At 35.5% G+C, this 19,474-nt stretch overlaps 2 protein-coding genes across 2 annotated transcripts; one reads left to right on the top strand and one right to left on the bottom strand.

Annotated features, from left to right (window-relative positions):
* The first annotated feature begins 384 nt into the window (after window positions 1–384).
* FucTB (alpha-(1,3)-fucosyltransferase 10) lies at window positions 385–1,874 on the top strand. Its single transcript, XM_090104857.1, has one exon. It carries the CDS (start codon window positions 397–399, stop codon window positions 1,675–1,677), a length of 1,281 nt encoding a protein of 426 aa, XP_089960983.1. The 5' UTR covers window positions 385–396; the 3' UTR covers window positions 1,678–1,874.
* On the bottom strand, window positions 1,668–19,474 carry su(r) (dihydropyrimidine dehydrogenase su(r)). Its single transcript, XM_090104855.1, has 22 exons — window positions 19,337–19,474; window positions 18,583–18,696; window positions 18,042–18,212; window positions 17,461–17,622; window positions 16,887–17,074; window positions 15,529–15,655; window positions 10,906–11,056; window positions 10,186–10,355; window positions 9,723–9,800; window positions 9,493–9,625; window positions 9,016–9,203; window positions 8,446–8,652; window positions 7,778–7,942; window positions 7,441–7,593; window positions 7,145–7,265; window positions 6,942–7,025; window positions 6,346–6,524; window positions 5,656–5,832; window positions 5,169–5,402; window positions 3,838–3,902; window positions 3,393–3,485; window positions 1,668–1,834 (listed from the first exon to the last, which is right to left on the bottom strand). Exons 1-22 carry the CDS (start codon window positions 19,373–19,375, stop codon window positions 1,744–1,746), a joined length of 3,090 nt encoding a protein of 1,029 aa, XP_089960981.1. The 5' UTR covers window positions 19,376–19,474; the 3' UTR covers window positions 1,668–1,743.

The raw sequence follows: 19,474 nt of genomic DNA, 5'->3' as shown, positions 1-19,474 counted from the left end.
AATATAATACCCCACATTGTGGAGCCTGTGGATGTATGTCACTGCTTGGTCGCCGCGCCAACTCTCATGATCTCCTTACAAATTATGGTGCTATATGTTGTTGACCAAGTTCAGTATGAGGCGGAGTTTTACTATGTTATAATAGAGCTGATACTCACGATTGTAGCATTTATAAACCTTTTCTTAGTGGGAAAAATTGTTGGAGCAATCTATGGATTATTCTATGTAGATTTAATTATTGCTTTTACTATGGATGCATATTATATGTACTCAGAACGAGGGTTGACATTGTAATAACTTTTTTAAATTAACTGATAATAAAAGGATGTTGACATGATGTTATACTGATAAATGGTCATTTAAATTTAGTAGAAACTCGATAAAACATAAACTACAATGAACTTTCTTATGAAGTATATATTGAAAGTGCTGAGAAGGGTTTTAAAATTGGCTCTGTCCGAATTTATATGGGTTATTTTAGTGTTGAGTATATTGCTAGTTTATTTGGTATTAAAAAACAATGATGGTGACGTAGAGGAAATTAAAGGTAATGATTATCCTGTAATAATGTGGTGGACTGATGGTTTCCCAGGAACAGAAGATCTACGGGTATGTCCAGGTGATATTAAATGTAATATCTTCAGTGATCACAAATCAATGAAACAAAATATTGATGCATATCTATTTTATGCGAGCAACATAAAGTTTGACAACCTTCCATTACCTAGGCAACCACAGAAAGTTATTTGGGGGCTGTATCATGAAGAATCTCCAAGAAATGTGGAGGAATTATCACATGAAGAGGCACTGAGGATTTTTAATTATTCCTCCACATTCAGTAGATATAGTGATGTGCCGTACCCTTTGCAATTTTTGGACTCCATTGACGATATAACAAGTACGAAATATTTTGTACCCACCAAGGAAAAAGCTAGCTATACTGACAATGCTCCTATCATGTACTTGCAAACAGATTGTGAAACAGCATCAGAGAGAGATGTATATGTTCAAGAATTAATGAAACACATACAGATAGATTCATATGGCTCATGCCTTCAGAATATAGAAATGCCTTCTCAGTTCCAACGAGACTATCTTGAACACCTCAATGATGATGACTTCCTGAACTTTGTTGCCAAATACAAGTTTGTATTGGCATTGGAAAATGGTGTTTGTGATGATTATGTTACCGAAAAATTTTGGCGCGCAATTAAAATTGGTACGGTTCCTATTTATTTCGGTTCGCCGAGCATAAAAGACTGGTTACCGAATAGAAAGTCTGCTATTTTATTAGAAGATCACCCCACTCCTGAATTAATGGGTGACTACATAAGGAAACTATTGGAAGATGACAACCTATACGAAGAACACTTAGAGCATAAAACAAAGGGACTTATTACGAATATAAAATTAAGAAAGGAATTGAAATTTAGACCATATCAAACAGATGCACTACATATAGTTGTGAATTTCGAGTGCTTTATATGTCAAAAGATTTACGACATAAGAGCGGGTGTAATTACGGAAAGTGTCGTCAATAAATGGCATTACCACTGCCCAAAACCTATATCTGCTTTGACATTAAGTGTTAATCCTTACAATAATTGGGTGTTTTCTTGGGAAAAAGCGGGAAGGAGAGCCAAGGAAATCGAAAAAAGAGTATTAGGTAGCGTTTAAACGAATTTAAAGAGAATTTTTGTATTGTTTGCTAATATATTTTTATATTGTACATTTTTTATGTTCTTATTGACAAACTGCGTCGAGCGGAGATACGGGATGAACTTGATACTTGGTACCTCTCTTGATTATGTGCGGGATTTTCTTTGGCACCATTCTGTGAAAAGTAAACGTTTAATAAATTAATCGTAAATATGTATTTTCTGTTTATACTTAAAAGTAGGGATGTAACGATACATGATTTTGCCGATACGATACCGATACCGATATTTGTAGTAATGTATCGGCGATACCGATACCGATACCGATATCGATGGCTTGGTAGAAAAATAAATAGTGAATTATGCATAAAAGTTACCAACATTTAACAGAGACAACTGTTAATCGTATTCTTTTAAATAAAAATGCCAAATCAAAAAACAACAAAACCATTTATTTTAGTATTATTATTTTACGAAGTCAGTTAAACTTTAATAAGTAATACACATACAATCAGTACCTAATAAAAGTTTACTAATAATTGGTAGAGTTTTTTCAGAAAACAAAGTGCGCACGCACGGGCGGCCTCCCGCATCGTTCATTGGGCGCGGATTTTTGAATTATTTGATATCAAAAAAATTGGTTGTTTGTAAAGTAGGTTTACGATCGAGATGTTTACGTGATAACATAATGCAGTGGCAGCGCTTGAGATGAAACGGGAGATCGGTCCGTCTCTCTCTCGTTATACCTGCGATCGCGCTCGTGAGGTTTTGGTGTGACACAAGTTTATGAACATGTCACCCGACTAAAACGATTTTAAAAACGTTATCACGTTAAAAATTAAAAAAATTCAAAATTATTTATTTCTTCCCTTTACATAAACAAATTTGTGATTGGAACACTCCTAGTAAGCAAATAAAATGCTTGTGTCAGGAGATTCCGCTCTTCCTTAACACTATTACAGAAACAGAAATAAAACAATATGAATGAATACAATGCAAAAACATAAAAGAAAAGAAAGAATTTAATAAAAAAATATCGGTATCGGTTGATTTATTATCGGCGATACCGATATATCGGCTTGCCGATATATCGGCCGATATATCGGTATCGGTATCGGTATCGTTACATCCCTACTTAAAAGTTCACCTAAAGATTAAAAACATTTACTAAAAACTAAGAGTGATATCTAGCTTTTAAGTTAACATAACACTATGCTGGCAAATACAAAGTACATGTTAGGTTTTTTTGACAATTTACGACAAACGCTTGTAGAATTTGATAACTAAGTTTAACTTATCAGTTATTAGTTATCAGTTATCACACATCATTACGAAGTAGATACTAACACTATTCACATATCGACAACATAGAAAAAAAAATGGTTGTCTGTAAAGTCGGTTTACTGACGATAGTTGAACGTGACAACGTCTTAAGGCCGATTGTGCTTCTTTGTCGCTCGTTCCGCGCTCTCGCTTGCACTTCAAGCCTTACATGGAACGCCTCAGAGCGAGGTAACGCCGCATGAGTCATGTTTTTTCGTGCGTGCAGCCGGCTCTATCGAATTATAAGACGTTGTCACGTCAAAAATGACGACGCAAAAATAGATACTTATAGCTTTTTTACTTAATTATATGTTTAAAATACTTAATTGGTACAACAGTTGTAGCCAAACAAGCTAACGAAAGAATTTTCTTTTTCCGGTTAAGTATTCTAAAGTTTCAAATGTTACTTACGAAATGCAGTCTATGATGGGGCACACAGATAGGCACAGTGTACAACCTGTACAATCATCGGTTACATGTGGAATGTGTGTTTCTGGATCAAAGCTGAGGAGAGAAATAAATCTATAATAATAATTTCTTTCTTTTTTGTATTTCGCGCTTTGCGCTTTTCGTTTCAAACTGTTGTTAGTTATAGGTACTTAGCATATCTGTAGGAGATATACATTAATTGGCACAAAGTTTTGTAGGAATAAAGTCAAAAATAAAATCCAGGGCCTGATTTTGCATCATACGAAGCAGGTATCTTACTAATTCTTCTAATAATGTAGATTAGCAAAAAAAAATAGATAAATAATATACTTACCTACCTAACTTATGTGATTGTTGAACTTTTACGATACAAAAAATAATAAGGAAAAAACAATGTATGAAATTAAATGTATTTTACGAAACTTACTCGATTGCCTGATATCCTGAATCTGCGCAAGCCATGTAGCATTTTCCGCAGTTGATGCACATGTCCTGAAAAAAAAGCGTATAAGAACTTTGATTACCCTAGGTGTGACGTTTAGATTTAGATAATTAACAAGCACATTTATCGAATTTGTCCTGTCTAATGACAAAATAATATTCCAATTATTAAATAGGTAGCTAGTAAGTAATATCATAGCTAGTACATAAATATGGAATATAAATCTTGATACTGATCGATACGACAGCGTTAGCGTTAGCTATAACTATTAAGTATTCTGTGATTATGGAACAGAGGCAAAGCACATAAACAACAACAACCGTCAACCGCGCAAATCGGTTGCACTACAAGGACACGACACAGGTGTTCGTGACCACTGGGCGTATGTCATTGCTTGTCCTATAAACGGCTAGATTTGAAAAAAAAAACCGCAGTTGAAAATGTAAAATGAAATACGCGGTATTTTATTATGTATTAAGGATGCTTTCCAACAGTGATGTGCTATGCAGCTATGCTGCGAAAATGTAATAGCTATGCTGTTAAACTATGTGACCGTTTCCACTTATACTAAGCTATGTATCGGTACGAGTAAGATGTGCTATGAAGATGCGCCGCCGCAAAGTAACTGCGCAAGGAATTTTCGCAGCTTGACCATCTACAGCACGAATCAATGACGTTAATCCCAAAGATTAGAATAGGATACTGAATATTTGATAATTTATTACTTTTAACTCGACTGCCGAGATGCGGTGCATGTTAAACTTATAATATATTGGGTCTCTATGTACTTCTATAATCTTTAAATATGTATACCTATTTTAATTATTAATGCTACTTCGATCACAAAGCACCATATTCCTAAACTATAATAGTTAAGCAGAATCTATGCTATGGTATTAGTATTTTATGACAATTAAGTAATAAGTTACATGCTTATAAAGGTAAGTACTTTTTTGGCAATGCATACACTTTCTATAATTATTAGAGTAAGTTTTTTATAATACTAGAAAATAAAAATACCTATTGAAAAAATGTTTTGTTTAATTTGTGACAACCCTACCAAAATAGGCAAGACCTTTGCACATTCTAGAAAGCTACGTCCCTGTTCCGTTTAAATCTCTCACTCATTTTTTGAAAAGAACCAATCATATCGCTTCATTTAGTTTAAAGTTTGAAGCGATACTATTGGATATTTACAAACACATTCCTCGCTACACATCCTCGTAAATTATTGGTGGAAAAGCACCCTTAACAATAAAATATAGAGATACAAAATGAAAAACATCCTCGCTTACAAATTAATTAGTCGTACTTACATCATCAATCAAAGCTACAACTTGTTTCGTATTGTCCAACTGTTTGTAAGCACCAATGCGTGGAAGTGCCAGGCCCAAGACATCTTTGATTTTAGGCACTTCTATGGCACCATTAGCTGTTCCATTTGCCAACGGAGATTGAACCGTATTGCCATCTAGTAAGTCTGATTTTTCACGGATCGCGTGAAGCATTTCTTCCCGCTTTTGATTGTAGGGTCCGAAATGGGCGAGCACCTGCAAAATAAAGTGTAAAATGTTAGCTTTGGATGTTTCAACGCATTGTCAATTTTTCTTGTTTCTTCTTAAAATAAGATTATATTTTATGACCCTTAAAAATTACCTAAGTAATTAAGTAAGTAATTATATGTATGGAAAATGCTCTAGAATGACAACTAGTTTATCTTTAGGTTACAAAGGAAAAAAGCTAGGATTTTTTAAAAAGTGAAGTTTGGAGATTGACTACCTATAAAATGACATAAATTAGTACCTTGCCATTTTCGTCGTATAAAGTTTGAACCGGTTTTCCTTTCTGATGTTTGAATGTAGGTGGTGACTGGCCAATCCATCCATCTAGACCTTTAGACCTCAAGTACAGAAGGGCCTTTAGACCTGTTATGTAATCTTCAACCACTGTGAAATCTTGGTTTTGTACTGCACTGCATATCTGTAATATTAAAGAGTTTATCTTTCCAAATTGATGAACAACCTACTTCATTATATGTACATTTAAATTCGGAAATAAATAGTTAATATATTTTCTCATAGTCTTTTTTCATTGTAGTTAACTAAATATTTAAACAACTGAATTTAGTAAAAAAAAATATCGAGATCTGAAAATAACAACGAACGCATCAGAAATTTTGAGGGTAGGTACCTATACGAGCCTATACAATATTACTTTCCTAATCAGTCATTCGTATCAAAGTATTATATATGTATATAAAAAAAAAAACAGAATCTATCAAAAACATTGTATATCACGTACTTGAACAACGCCACACAAAATGAACTGCAGCGCTGAGTCAGCGGAGTCAATACTGCCGATGCCGAGTATGGGGAAGCCGAGCAGCTTGTTTACGATTGCGCATACCTACCGCTCACAGACCAATAGAGCGAGTAGTTTTACCTAGCGCTTTAAAACCAAAAATACACTAATACATATTTGTATATCACGTACTTGAACAACGGGTGCGCCACACAAAATGAACTGTAGCGCTGAATCAGCTGAGTCTATACCGCCGATACCGAGTATGGGGAAGCCGGGCAGTTTGTTGGCGATCGCGGAGACCGCTCGCAGGCCCATGGGGCGGGTGGCATTGCCGGATACACCGCCGTATGTTGTGCGCTTTTCTATACCTGTAATGTGGTAATAGATTTTATTTCACTCCCAATGATTAGAGGCTGATTTACCCTAACATTGTGTCGGGGCACGATCAAACATTGTACAATTTTTGTATGAAATGATTCATGCTTGAACGTGGCGTGACCAAGCACGACATTGAAATGTGTATGGATAGGGTTTCATTTGTTTCCCGTCTCTGGCATGGCCCGTTGCGTGAATCATGCTTTATTATGCTCGGGAATAATTGAAAAGCAATTGGTATAAGAACTAATCTTATTCAGAGTAGAAGCTGCCTTTCCAAACGCTTAGGTAAGTATATGAAAGAGTATAGTTCTATGATAATTACTCAATTAATTATGTATTTTTAAGTGTTAATGAATCGGATAATGGGAAGTGAGTACCAGTTAAATTAATACATATCGCATTCTTACCTACTCCAGGCCAAGGTGTTGCATCAGCTCTGACAGACATTAAGCCAGAAACCGTATTGATAGCTGAAACTCCACTCGCTCCGCCTATAAATAAAAATAATTGGAAATTCAAATATTATTATTATTTCTTAAGTAGGTACATTCAATATCAATTCTAAGAGTGAAAGGACTATAATAATAGATGAGGTAGGCTTAAGTTTTACCTTCATAAGCAGCTTTAGCGATTGTGACGATTTCTGTTATGTTAGGTGTCAATTTCACGAAGAATGGAATTTTTATCGCTTTCCGCACCCACTGCGATATGGCTTTAACAAGCTTGGGATCCTGTTAAAATATTGGCAAAACAGTTTATTAGTTAGTTCAAAATGTTGCCATCATTATTATTAGAATTTTTTTATTTTTATTTAAACGACAAATGCTGAGAATTACAACTATTTAAAGTCCAATCTATATGCCTTTGTTATTTTATATATGTCATTATAAGGATGATATTATTCACCTGTCCGCAAGCCAGACCCATGCCAGACTCTCCCATGCCGTGCGGACACGACAGATTAAGTTCTAAAGCGTCTGCGCCAGACGCTTCTGCCTTGACTGCGAGTTCTGTCCAATCGGCTTCGTTGAATGAACACATTATTGATGCTATTATTACCTGTAATATAAAAATAATATGTTTAAATGAAGGATAAGATAAACGATTATTTATTGTTTTCTAGACTAATTCAATCCTTTGTTAAATCTACTCAAAAGAGAATTTTGTTTTCTGATTTATAAGGTTGGTAAAGAGTAGGCATTATTTTTTACGTATTCGATATGTACCTATTTCTCTTACTCACTTTAGTAGGAAAGTCTTTCTTCAACTCTCGAATACTCTGGCACCAGTAGGCTTCGCATTTCTCGGAAATCAGCTCGATGTTCAAGAAGGATCCTTGACCAGGTCCGTAGTTCTCACCAGACGTCGCTCCACGCACAATTCGTGGTGATACGTTGGTGACCAAATCCTGAAGAATATAAAGTTTAAAAACTTATAATGACTGAAGATTAAGTTAATCGTGTTTTATCACTTTTTATAATATTAGTATTTGTAGTTCTGTAATTTATTTATCTCAGACTTTCTTTTTTTGTAAGTGGGGAAATCTTGCATAGGTACCCACGGACTCCGGGGAAGAGGCCGTGAGTTATGTCGGATCTCTACCGACCAAAACCCCACTGTGTTCCGTCAAGCCGCATCAACGACAAGGCCACGGGTATAGGTAGAATTCGTCCGTGACCTATTTATCTCAGACTGAGGATTCAATAGCGTCTATTTACTTAACTAGTGCGCATGGTTGTTTGTTATTCTTTCAAAAACAGACAATTTAATTACATACTGATTTATTACACGTAGCCTGGCACCATGCAAGTTAAGCGGCTGATCTAAAAACATCAACCGTTTTTTAACATAAAACTTGACTTCACAAACAAAAGAAGATTATTTTCAACAACTCAATACAACTTTGCATACCTTATCCAAGCCAAAAGTCTTGGTGACAGCGAATCCCCAGCCCTGCTCGAAGGCGCGACGGATCATCGCTGAGCTGGTGGTGGGCGGGGCACTCGCCAGCCCGAACGGGTTCTCGAAGCGAAACCCGCACACTTCTACTGAGAGGTCCACCTCGTCTATCGCGGTATGGAACTTGGGTAGTTCGACGGGTGCGGTGCGCGGAATGTTCTAGAAGGAGAATATGTAAATAATGCGAGACGCGAAATATGATCCAAAGCAGAGAACTGACTTAGGGGCTTATTACATAGGATGTTTTAAAAGTATGATGGAATGACTGACATGAATGTTATGAATTGACACAATTTCATGAACACTTGGGCGTTCTGAAAAGTTAGTGGAAGTACGAAATTTAATAGATTAACAATTAAAATTCTTTGGTAGGCACTTCTGCTAAAGAATTTAACGGAAAAACGAATTAATTAGTTGCTGCTAGTAATTAAATAAGGTTTAACTTATTACTGGCCTGGGTGACGCAAACAATAACATTTTAAAATAATATTGGTAATTTTTATAGCAATCCATAATCTTTACCTGTAAATAACAGTGCATATGCCATGCTGCTGTTTTGCCATCGTTCACAGATTCGACGGTAGTTTCAGCGACTCCCGCGAGATCTCCACCCACGAATACTTGTGGTTTGCTAACGCTCTGCATCGTCAAGCTGTCTATTTCTGGCAACCCCCAACGGTTCAGTTTTACACCTGACATCGCTTCTTTGACTGTGAATATTTTTAAGGTATTAATATGGATAATTATCGCACAGGGATTAAGTTTCGGGACGTACCTTAGTAGCCAGTGCTCATAGTTTTATCCTCGATGACACGTGGTTAAATATAAATATGAAAAAGTTTTTAACTATTTTATAATAAACCTATCTTCTGAATCTATTTCACATGTGTGTGTTTTGATGAAGTTTGTTATATTACTTCTATTGATATTTGTTATTCTGGCGAACTGGCTTACACCAAACTGCACTTATATTTTAAATATAGCTCAAATATCACTCACCATCTGTATCATACAGTCCAGAACCAAAAGCAGAAATAATGAAGTTAGCTTTCAGTTGCATGATTTGATCTTCGTCTTCTATCCATTCTCCATCGTCTAACTGCTCTGTGCGACACATTTTTAATGCAGCAATCTGCATAATATAGTGAGTTAAGTTATTAATTGTAATAAGTAAATACTGAATGAATATAAAATTGCAGTTGGAAATTAACATCGAATTTGTAGGTTACCTTTCCATTCTTAACGATGACTTCTCGAGGCGACATGAATGGAACGAATTCGCATTTTTCTTCTTTTGCCAAATCGACCTGAAAATTTTAACATATATCCGTAATTTTAATGTTAATTTTACCTTTTAAATATATATTTTAAGCTATTGCATAGCTTCTATCGCGGGCCTTGAGCGCGGAGACCGAATCGAGAAATTCCGTAACGAAAAAACCTCACGCTCCCCACTCCGACGGGCTCGGAGGTGTGGCTTGAAGGCATAGCATGCAATAGCTTTACCGCGGCAGTCCCCGAGTGCCTCACGTCTTTTTTATAATATGTATAAAAATATCCGAACCAAAAACGTAGTGAAACAATTAGATTTTAACCATTTACGTGATATTTTATCATGCATATAACAGTTTATTTTTAAACACATATTTCTACTAATACACTAGTACATATTATATTAATATTAATACAAACCTCTTCAGGCACAGCGCGTATATTAGTGAATCCCTTCCTAAACACAACATATACGCGCCTAGCACCGCACCGGAGGGCTGACGTCGCGCAATCGAACGCGGTGTCCCCAGCTCCTAACACTATCACGTTGCCGTGTAGCTCTGGTAGGGAGGACTTGCAAGAACATAGTCCTGTGAAACATTGTTTAATCTTTAGTAAAATCACAGACTAACAATAATTTACTACGTATACAAGTAAAATGTTATCTGCGTGTAACGGGATATAGGTTATATACTCTTTTTTTTGACGTGACAACGTCTTATAATTCGATAGCCGGCTGCACGCACGAAAAAACATGACTCATGCGGCGTTACCTCGCTCTGAGGCGTTCCATGTAGGCTTGAAGTGCAAGCGAGAGCGCGGAACGAGCGACAAAGAAGCACAATAGGCCGTTGTCACGTTCAACTATCGTCAGTAAACCGACTTTGCAGACAACAAATTTTTTTTTGCTGGAAATCTAAGGTGTAAAGATGGATGGTACTTAAATTGTCACAGCATATTATGAAACGGCTTGCTGTTACATTTATTTAACATATTTTGTACGTAATTTATGTATATGTCGCATTAAACTAATACTAAAATAGCGACGTTTAATTGTCTCCTAATAACAGCTTTTTTCGTTTGACTAATATAAGTAATAGAAGATTGAAATGTTAGCCAATTTATCGTAAAAAAACATACCTCTTTTACTTCCTTTCGCTACCAATGGTAGAAAGTCCTTGCTGGTATAGAAACCCATTTCTTGATTAAGATTTTTAAAGATCGGAATACTCTTAGGCTCGGGAAGACCTATTCCCAAGAATACAGCCGCATGTCCATCTTTTAGGAGACCCTGTAATTATCATAATGTTTTAATTGCCATACCAATAATTCAATGAAATCAAGAAAATAACGCAATAGAATATTGGAAATATGTATATTCGACGGTTATATGTTATCAACTTAATAAAGTTCTATATGTAATGTTTTATTAAAACCACCATATCAAAGGTATCATTAACAATAATAGAAAAAGAAAAATCTATTACTATTGGTAATTTCGCCTGGTTTATAATAATGAAACTTACTACGACTTTTTACTAAGACTCAATAATTCAAATAAAATACAAATAATACTAAAAAATAATATATATACTATAAAATAATTGAGGGTAGCGAGAGGATTCTCAACGAACGGTCGTGTTTACACTAAGCTGTCTTAAATTTAAAGTATTAAGTATAATTTATGTGTTTAAAGTCTATTTTCCTAGGCTAAAATGCCTAACGATTGTAGTTGCCGTGTGGTAATAAGTGAACTCTTATGCTATATTCAGTGTAAGATTGATGTAATTGACGAAGTCAGTTTGCTTCAAATTTGTGAGGGCCAGTTTACCGAAGAGGAAATTGACAGTGCAAGGGCGATTTTAACAGATAATTCGCTCACTCGTCGTGGAGTACGAAAAGGTGACAACAAAAATAAAAGAAACCTGCAAGATATTGTAAAAATCCTCAAAGAAACTGATCCAGCGACTCTGCCCGTATTCGTTGCCCGCAACATTAATAGACTTCCACCCGTAACATTTGATCACGTGGATGTAACCAGCCTCCTAAAGGACATAGTCCTCCTAAAAAAGGAGATCATTCACATCAAAAGTGACTGTGCGAAACAATCAGACGTCGATTCACTACGTAAAGAAATAAATCAACACATTGAACGCTCGAAACTTCCAACTACCAACGTGAGCGGGGAGCGGCCTGAGGGGGACGAGGTGCATCACTTGCCGGTGGCGCAGGCGCAGCGCGCCGCGGCCGCCGCAGCCGTGCCCGCTCCACTCAGTCAGATAAGGAGTGCTACGAGTAACGACGTGTGTATGACTAGGAAGCGCTTGGCGGGACAAACAGCTGATTCGCTACGCGTGCCTAACTGTGCTACTAATAAGCAAGAGGTTTTAATTAAAGAAAGCTCTGATAGGGATTTTGTGCCGGTCACATATAAAAAGAAAAAAAATAGGAACAGGGAGGGTCGTGCCGTAGTTCAGGAACAAGATTCTATTATCCAAGCCGCACCGAGAACCTTCTGTTTGTACGTTTCTCGCTTAGATATATCGTCAACTAAAGATAAGCTCGCAGACTACATTAAATCAAAAGGTGAGAGCGCGGTGTCTATAGAACGTATTGAACCGTATAAAGAAACCTCTTTTGCTTCCTTTAAGGTAACAATATTGTCTCATAAAAAGAATACGTTTTTAAATTCCGACTTTTGGCCGATTGGCATTGTTTTTAGACCTTATTGGCTTAAGAATAATAGTACATAATTACAATATCATTATTAAGCTACATAAAACGTTATTAAAATCAAAATGAAATTTGTTAGTTTTAATTGTCAATCCGTTAAAAGGAGCATTGATCAAGTAAGATCATTATGCGATGAATATGATGTAATAGCGTTACAAGAAACCTGGCTACTGCCCCACGAGCTGCCTTTGTTATCTAACATACATCCTGATTTTTCAGCGCACGGTACCTCTGCAGTAGATACGTCTGCGGGGATTTTAATCGGTAGACCTTATGGGGGCGTAGCCTTGCTTTGGAGAGCCTCTTTGTTTTATAATGTTAATGTTTTTACATGTAATGACTCACGAGTATGCGCCATTAAGTTTCAACATAATGGTTATTGTCATATGTATTTTTCTGTTTATATGCCTCAAAATAATATTGTAAATTTGCCTTATTTTACTGATATTTTAGGCTCAATACATAGTTTAATTGAAAGTAACTCTGTTAATGTGGCTGTTGTATTGGGAGATTACAATGCGAATTTAAATACTTTATTTAACAATGAATTAATTGATTTTTGTGCTGATCACAATCTTATATGTGCAGATATGTGTTTTCTAAAGAATTTGGATAATGTTTTTACTTATGTTAGTTACTCACACGGTTCTTATAGTTGGCTTGATCATTGCATCGTCACCCCGCTCGCGTGGACGGCTTTAACTAATGTTTACATAATTAATGATGTATTTTGGTCGGATCACAGGCCCTTAGTACTAGAATTAGACTTCGATATAATTGCTGTAAAGAGGTGCTCTGTTCTCACGAACGGGTCTTTGAACCGGGTTGTTTGGGGTAGGAGAGGCAGCTACGAGGTTGAGACCTATAGATCATTATGTAATAAGTATTTGTCTGCTCTTGACTGGGATCGTTTGCGTTCGCTCGCTAGGTGTAATCCATGTTCGTGTCCTGTGCATAAGGATAGTTTGGAACTTATTTACAATGAATTCATAACGTTGTTGCAATCGGCCGCTGTGGAGGCGCGTCCTCGACACAGGTATAAGGGGAATAATGGGTGTCCTAAGAAAACACCTGGATGGAATCAATTTGTAAAATCGGCTCACGAGGATGCAAGACGCTGTTTGATGAATTGGTTTGAGGCTGGATCTCCTCATTCTGGTGCGCTTTATGATAGCATGAAAAAGAGTAGGTCGGTTTTTAAAGGACGGTTAAAATGGTGCCAGAACAATAAAGAAAAGATTTTATTAGATAAAATAAGTAGTACTTGTAGAGAAAAACAGTTTTGTAAGTTCTGGGAGCAAGCGGGTAAATTAACAAATACCAAGATTGGAACACCATTTTCAATTGATGGTGAATCAGATAAACAAAAAATTACGGATATTTTTAAAAGTAAATTTATGCTTGGTTCTACTAGTCACACGCTTCTCAATGCGAATAGGAATAGCAATAGTATTGACGATTCCTTCTCTTATTTATCTGACCTATCTTCTATTCATATAGATGAAAAAACAGTTTACGACACGCTTAGAAAAATGCATTTAGGTAAATCTTGTGGTCATGATCACATTGCCGTAGAACATTTACGTTTCGGTGGTCCATGGGTGGTAGTCTTTTTATCAGTTTTCATAAATGCTTGTATAAAACACGCTTATTTGCCTTCTGCTTTAATAAAATGTGTTGTAACGCCCGTGATTAAAAGTAAAACTATGAGCGCAATGTCGAGTTCGAATTATAGGCCGATTTCTATCGCGACGACTTGCGCTAAACTAGTGGATTCGATTGTTCTAAATATTATTTCTAAATACACTTCGATAAACGATGCTCAATTTGGATTTAAAAAACAAAGTTCAACTGATTTAGCTATTTACTCCTTGAAACAGACTGTAAATTATTACGTTACGCGACGGACTAAGGTTTATGCTTGTTTTTTGGACCTTAGTCGTGCTTTCGACCGTGTAAATTATGATATCCTATGGAGGAAGCTGGAAGAAGCGCGAGTGCCACCTGCCATCATTGGCTTGCTTAAAACGTGGTACACTACACAAAAAAATGTCGTTCGCTGGGGAAACACTTGCTCAGATGAGTTTGTACTGTCATGTGGGCTAAGACAGGGAGGTCTGACCTCTCCTCTCTTATTTAATATGTATGTTAATCAGCTGATCGAGGAGCTCAGCGAGACCGGTGTCGGCTGCTACATCGATGGTATTTGTATGAATAACCTCAGCTATGCTGACGACATGGTCTTGCTGAGCCCCTCGGTCGGCGCGCTCCGTAAGCTCCTCGCCATCTGTGAAAATTATGCTGAAAGGCATCACCTTGTCTATAACGTAGATAAATCGGTTGCTATGCTTTTTGGCGCAACCTCTAAGGATATCCATTTGCCTGTTTACCTGTATAACCAGCCGCTCAAATTTGTTAATTCTTTCCGCTACCTGGGACATATAGTTTCGTATGATCTGACAGATGACCTCGATATAGACAGAGAAAGGCGTTCTCTGGCTGCGCGCGCGAACATGATCGGAAGAAAGTTTAATAAGTGCGAAAGAAATGCAAAAATATTACTATTCAAAGCTTATTGCACCGCTCTATATACTCCACAACTGTGGACAAGGTATAAAAAAGAAAATTATCGAATTTTTAGGGTGCAATACAATGATTCGTTCCGAATTTTATTCAAACTACCGCGTTGGTGTAGTGCGTCTAGCATGTTCGCGGAAGCCCGCGTGCCGGTTCTCGATGCATTGATCAGGCATCGCGTTGCTAGATTTAGGAATATTCTTTTTACTTCTAGTAACTCGATTATAAATGCTTTAACGAATTTTGGTAGCAGCATCTTGGCATTTTATGCCCGGCTTCTGCGTTAATATTTAAATAACTTCTAAATTGATACTTTTTTGTGTTATTTCAATCTGTGTAATGTAATGTAACTCTTGTATTTTTATTTTTGCCTAACGGATCTTAGTCGTCCATTAATGTACATAATAATTCAATAAAGGATATTTTATTTTATTTTTTTTTATTTAATACTACCTCAACAGTTAAATCCTTAGTGGAGAGAGATCTATTAGTGGCAAACTTCACTCCCAAATTTTTGACGAGATCAACTTCATACTGGACCACGTCATATGGCAAACGGTACTGCGGTATTTCAGAGGAGCTGAAAAATACTTTAAATAAAGCAATATTCCAAGTTTCAATAGTAGAAAGAAACTAATATATTGGATACTTCACTTGTTTTTAGATGGTTCTAAGTACTCATATTATTAGCTATGCCTTTTTATATTGAAATGTGGCCTTTAAAATATTCTTATTGATTGGTTGGTAGTGACCCTGCCTTTCAAGCCACTGGTCGTGGGTTCGATTCCCACCCGGGGCAAATATTTGTGTGATGAACATAGATGTTTGCACTGTGTCTGGGTGTTAATTATCTATATAAGTATTTATTTAAAATTATATATATGTTTATCAGCCATCTGGTTTCCATAACACAAGCGAAAGCGAAAGCGTAGTATGGGATCAGATCGTGCCGTGTGTAAAAATTGTCCCGAAAATATTTATATAACTATAAGGACTACTACTACACAGCTATACTTGCCTACTACTAAGTCCTTTGATAAGAATATTTTTAAGGCCAAATTTCATCGAAATTGTACATGTTAGTAAAAACATGTTAGATAGCATATAGGCATTACAAGAGAGATACTGAGATAGGTACGTATTTAATTCCAGGCTATTCTATCCTTATCAATAACAGTTAACTTTTAATAATAAATTATGTACAAATGGTTGTCAATTACGGCGTATATCTATGGTCTATTTTGTAATAGTTACGCTTTCCAGTATCGATAACGATATAACAATATGCACAACATAATTAAAGTCAGAACTATGGCAACATTTAAATAATATAGACATCTTATTATTTATTATATCAGCTTCACAATATGAGAGTATCTATTACATTATAAAACGACCTATGACTTAGTATGTTATGAACTTATGATTACTCATTCATACATATTATTGTTTTGTAATACATTTTAAAATTGTTATTCATTATCAAGTAATGTGTGCTTTGTTAATAAGATAATTATTTACAAAACATAGTTTTGATGAATTTGATAGTTTTAATAAGTTTGAAAAGTTTTAAAATATTAGAAAAAAATCGAACATGGACGGGAATCAGACCCGCGTCTTTTTGCCAAAAAGTGTGTTTAAAAACTTTCATCCTAAGATGAATTCCTAAAAGGAAGCAATAAATAGAAAATAATGATATCAATACGATACGACTTTAATAATTATGATTTGTCATTGTTTATTTTATCTCCTTTAACTCACATATTTGTGAGCAAGTTTATTGATAATAAATAACAAGAATTCCTTCTTACCTCAAGCCACCAAGATATTTCTCCTTTTCATACACAGTAATGTTCTTATAACCAAGTCTAGCCAGAAAGCATGCGCAACTAATGCTGGCCGGACCACCGCCTACGAGCGCGATCTTTTGGTCACCGCCTTTGGGGAGCGGCTTCGTTTTGGGGTCGAGAGTTTGGGGTATACCCATCTTCATGAATACCTATGAAATAAGTGTTTTGTTAATGCTATTGATGCTACGGTCAAGTGATTATCATAATATAATTTTTTAGATATTGTGAGCAGTTGATAGATAGAAGTAGTTCTAGATTCGATCAAGACTATAAATTTTCAAAATAACCGATGCAAGTTGTAAACTAATTCGTTCATTTATGAAATAGTTATTGTATAAAATATGTCAGATTATCAGGAACAGCAAGCAGTGTTTATATCTGTACCTACATCTTTATATCTGGAGGATTTAATATAATATTTATTAACTTAATAGAGAATTTTGCAAATATACATATACAAGATGGTTTTGTATTACAGCTTTAAAAAAAACATTAATCATTTAACAACTATTTCAATATTTAAAAGTATACATACATCAACAGCGAAATGCTGTAGTCCCCCTATATTAATGGCCCCCTCCTCGCTCGCGTGGAGGTTGCAGCCGCCCACACAGAGGTCGCTAGTGGGACACACCATGCCGCATGTGAGGCCCAACGGGTTGTCAGAGAGAATCGCTTTTGCGGCGCCATAGTAGTTCTGTAAGTAAAAGTGTCTGTGTATGGTAGCAAGCATAAAAATACTCGATTTATAGTTTTTTGTGATAAATTGTTAAATGCAGTACATATATAAAGAAACAATAAGTAATGCGATTTTAAATTATTAAGGTACGTTCATTAATCTCAAAACTAGAATAAAATCCTAACTTACATCAAATTCCTGCACTAATAATAATAACCGATTATCTTCCATAATTTTATTTTTAGATACACTGTGCAAAAATAACTATCTAATAACGAAGTGTCAAATCACCGATGAAGGTAGCTACAATTTCAAATTAAAGCCGTTATTTACATCGGCGAAGTACATTGAATCGTAGAATATTCTAGCATCATATTTTCACCCTAGCAACAATAGAAATACTAAAGTATCCTCAATACAATACTGATTATTATTACCCGATTAGCGATGCTAGTGATAAAGCTCTTGACATCAATTTGCGTGGGACAGGACTTCTGGCAAGGGGCATCAGCACATTTAAGGCACCTCGCTGCCTCCTTGAGCGCGCCTCTTTCAGAGAGCGTGGTATGTTTGATGTCGTCGAAGTTTTTCGTAAGTGATGGACAGGCCTGTAAAAATGATATAATGTTTATTTTATCGTTTTGTATGGAGCATTCACTTTCAAATATAGTTAACTAGTATAAAATGAAAAATCCAGCATGGCGGTAGTTAGGTAAACATTTGAAAAAAATATATATTGATAACAGTTAATGTAGCTTTTCGATTACTTACATAAATTATGATAATGATTATTTTTAGTTCTATTTAATAGGTAACAAGGTATAACTTGGATAATAATAAATGTGATAATTACTTTTATATTATGAGGAGAGGAGCAGCTCTCAAAACAATACACAGGGCCTTATCGCATTTGATAGAAAAGTGATTAAGATACGAGTAGTAAATCAATTGGTAATTATCAAAATATTATTAACTTACGGAGGTACATTTTCTGTCAGAGTTGCGCTTCCAATGCTGTTTATTCTTCTTGGTCTCTACTGATGGCACCAAGTTACTGAATGGCTTGACCTTGGGATTTAATTTGAGTAAATTCTGAAATAGGAGATAGTTTTGATGAATAAAATAATTGATTAGTAAATTGAGATTTATTAAATGTAGCAGTCGTTTACAATTGTTAAGTAGATACCTACTATTCATTATTCTGTGCTATTGGTACGATAGATTATCTAATTAAATTGTTATAACTTTAGTTATTCAATGTACCACATAATTAAAATGTACTGTACATGTACGGAGTCGGGAACAATAAATTATTAGTCATGGTTTCTCAATACGTGGGATTTTTTAATAATAGCATGAGACAAACCAAGATAATATTATTATTGTCTTGTACTATGAGCGTTACATTCAAAACATGAACATAATAAGCCAAGTAATTATTATAAAAGTGTATTTGAAAATATTTTTTAATTTTAAAACTTATTTTTCATTAATTAATGATCATGATTGATTAACTTGTAACTGTTTATATTATGGATTTACCTAAGTTACCAAGAAACGCAAGTTTCATAAAGTACCTAAGTAAATCTTTGTGTAAGTTAAATAATTATTATTAATATAAACTAGTTATCGAAAATCCTTGAAGTGAATATCGTTCCATTGACACTATTGCGTTTCATTAATCGACGATCACTTTAAGATAAAATTGTTTATATTTTCATTTAATACTGACCTCAATATCCGGCAGCTCTTGGCTCAACAATTTCGCCATTTCACTGAACTTTAACGTCTTTGAAATAGAGATGAATTTCGGAAAGCTATTTTATTTACGTAGATAATTTCGCGGCGTAGTGGACTGCTCACTGGCAGT

Source organism: Colias eurytheme, chromosome 8 (assembly GCF_061535395.1).
Source record: "Colias eurytheme isolate Ceu_HAF_F1 chromosome 8, ilColEury1 Martin Lab GWU primary, whole genome shotgun sequence".
NCBI lineage: Eukaryota > Metazoa > Arthropoda > Insecta > Lepidoptera > Pieridae > Colias > Colias eurytheme.
Note: the sequence above shows the minus strand (reverse complement) of the source record. Positions and strands in the feature narration are given on the sequence as shown.

Bases quoted from the DNA above. Each gene is read 5' to 3' on its own strand.
- FucTB (XM_090104857.1), top strand. From the start codon at position 397: ATGAACTTTCTTATGAAGTATATATTGAAAGTGCTGAGAAGGGTTTTA.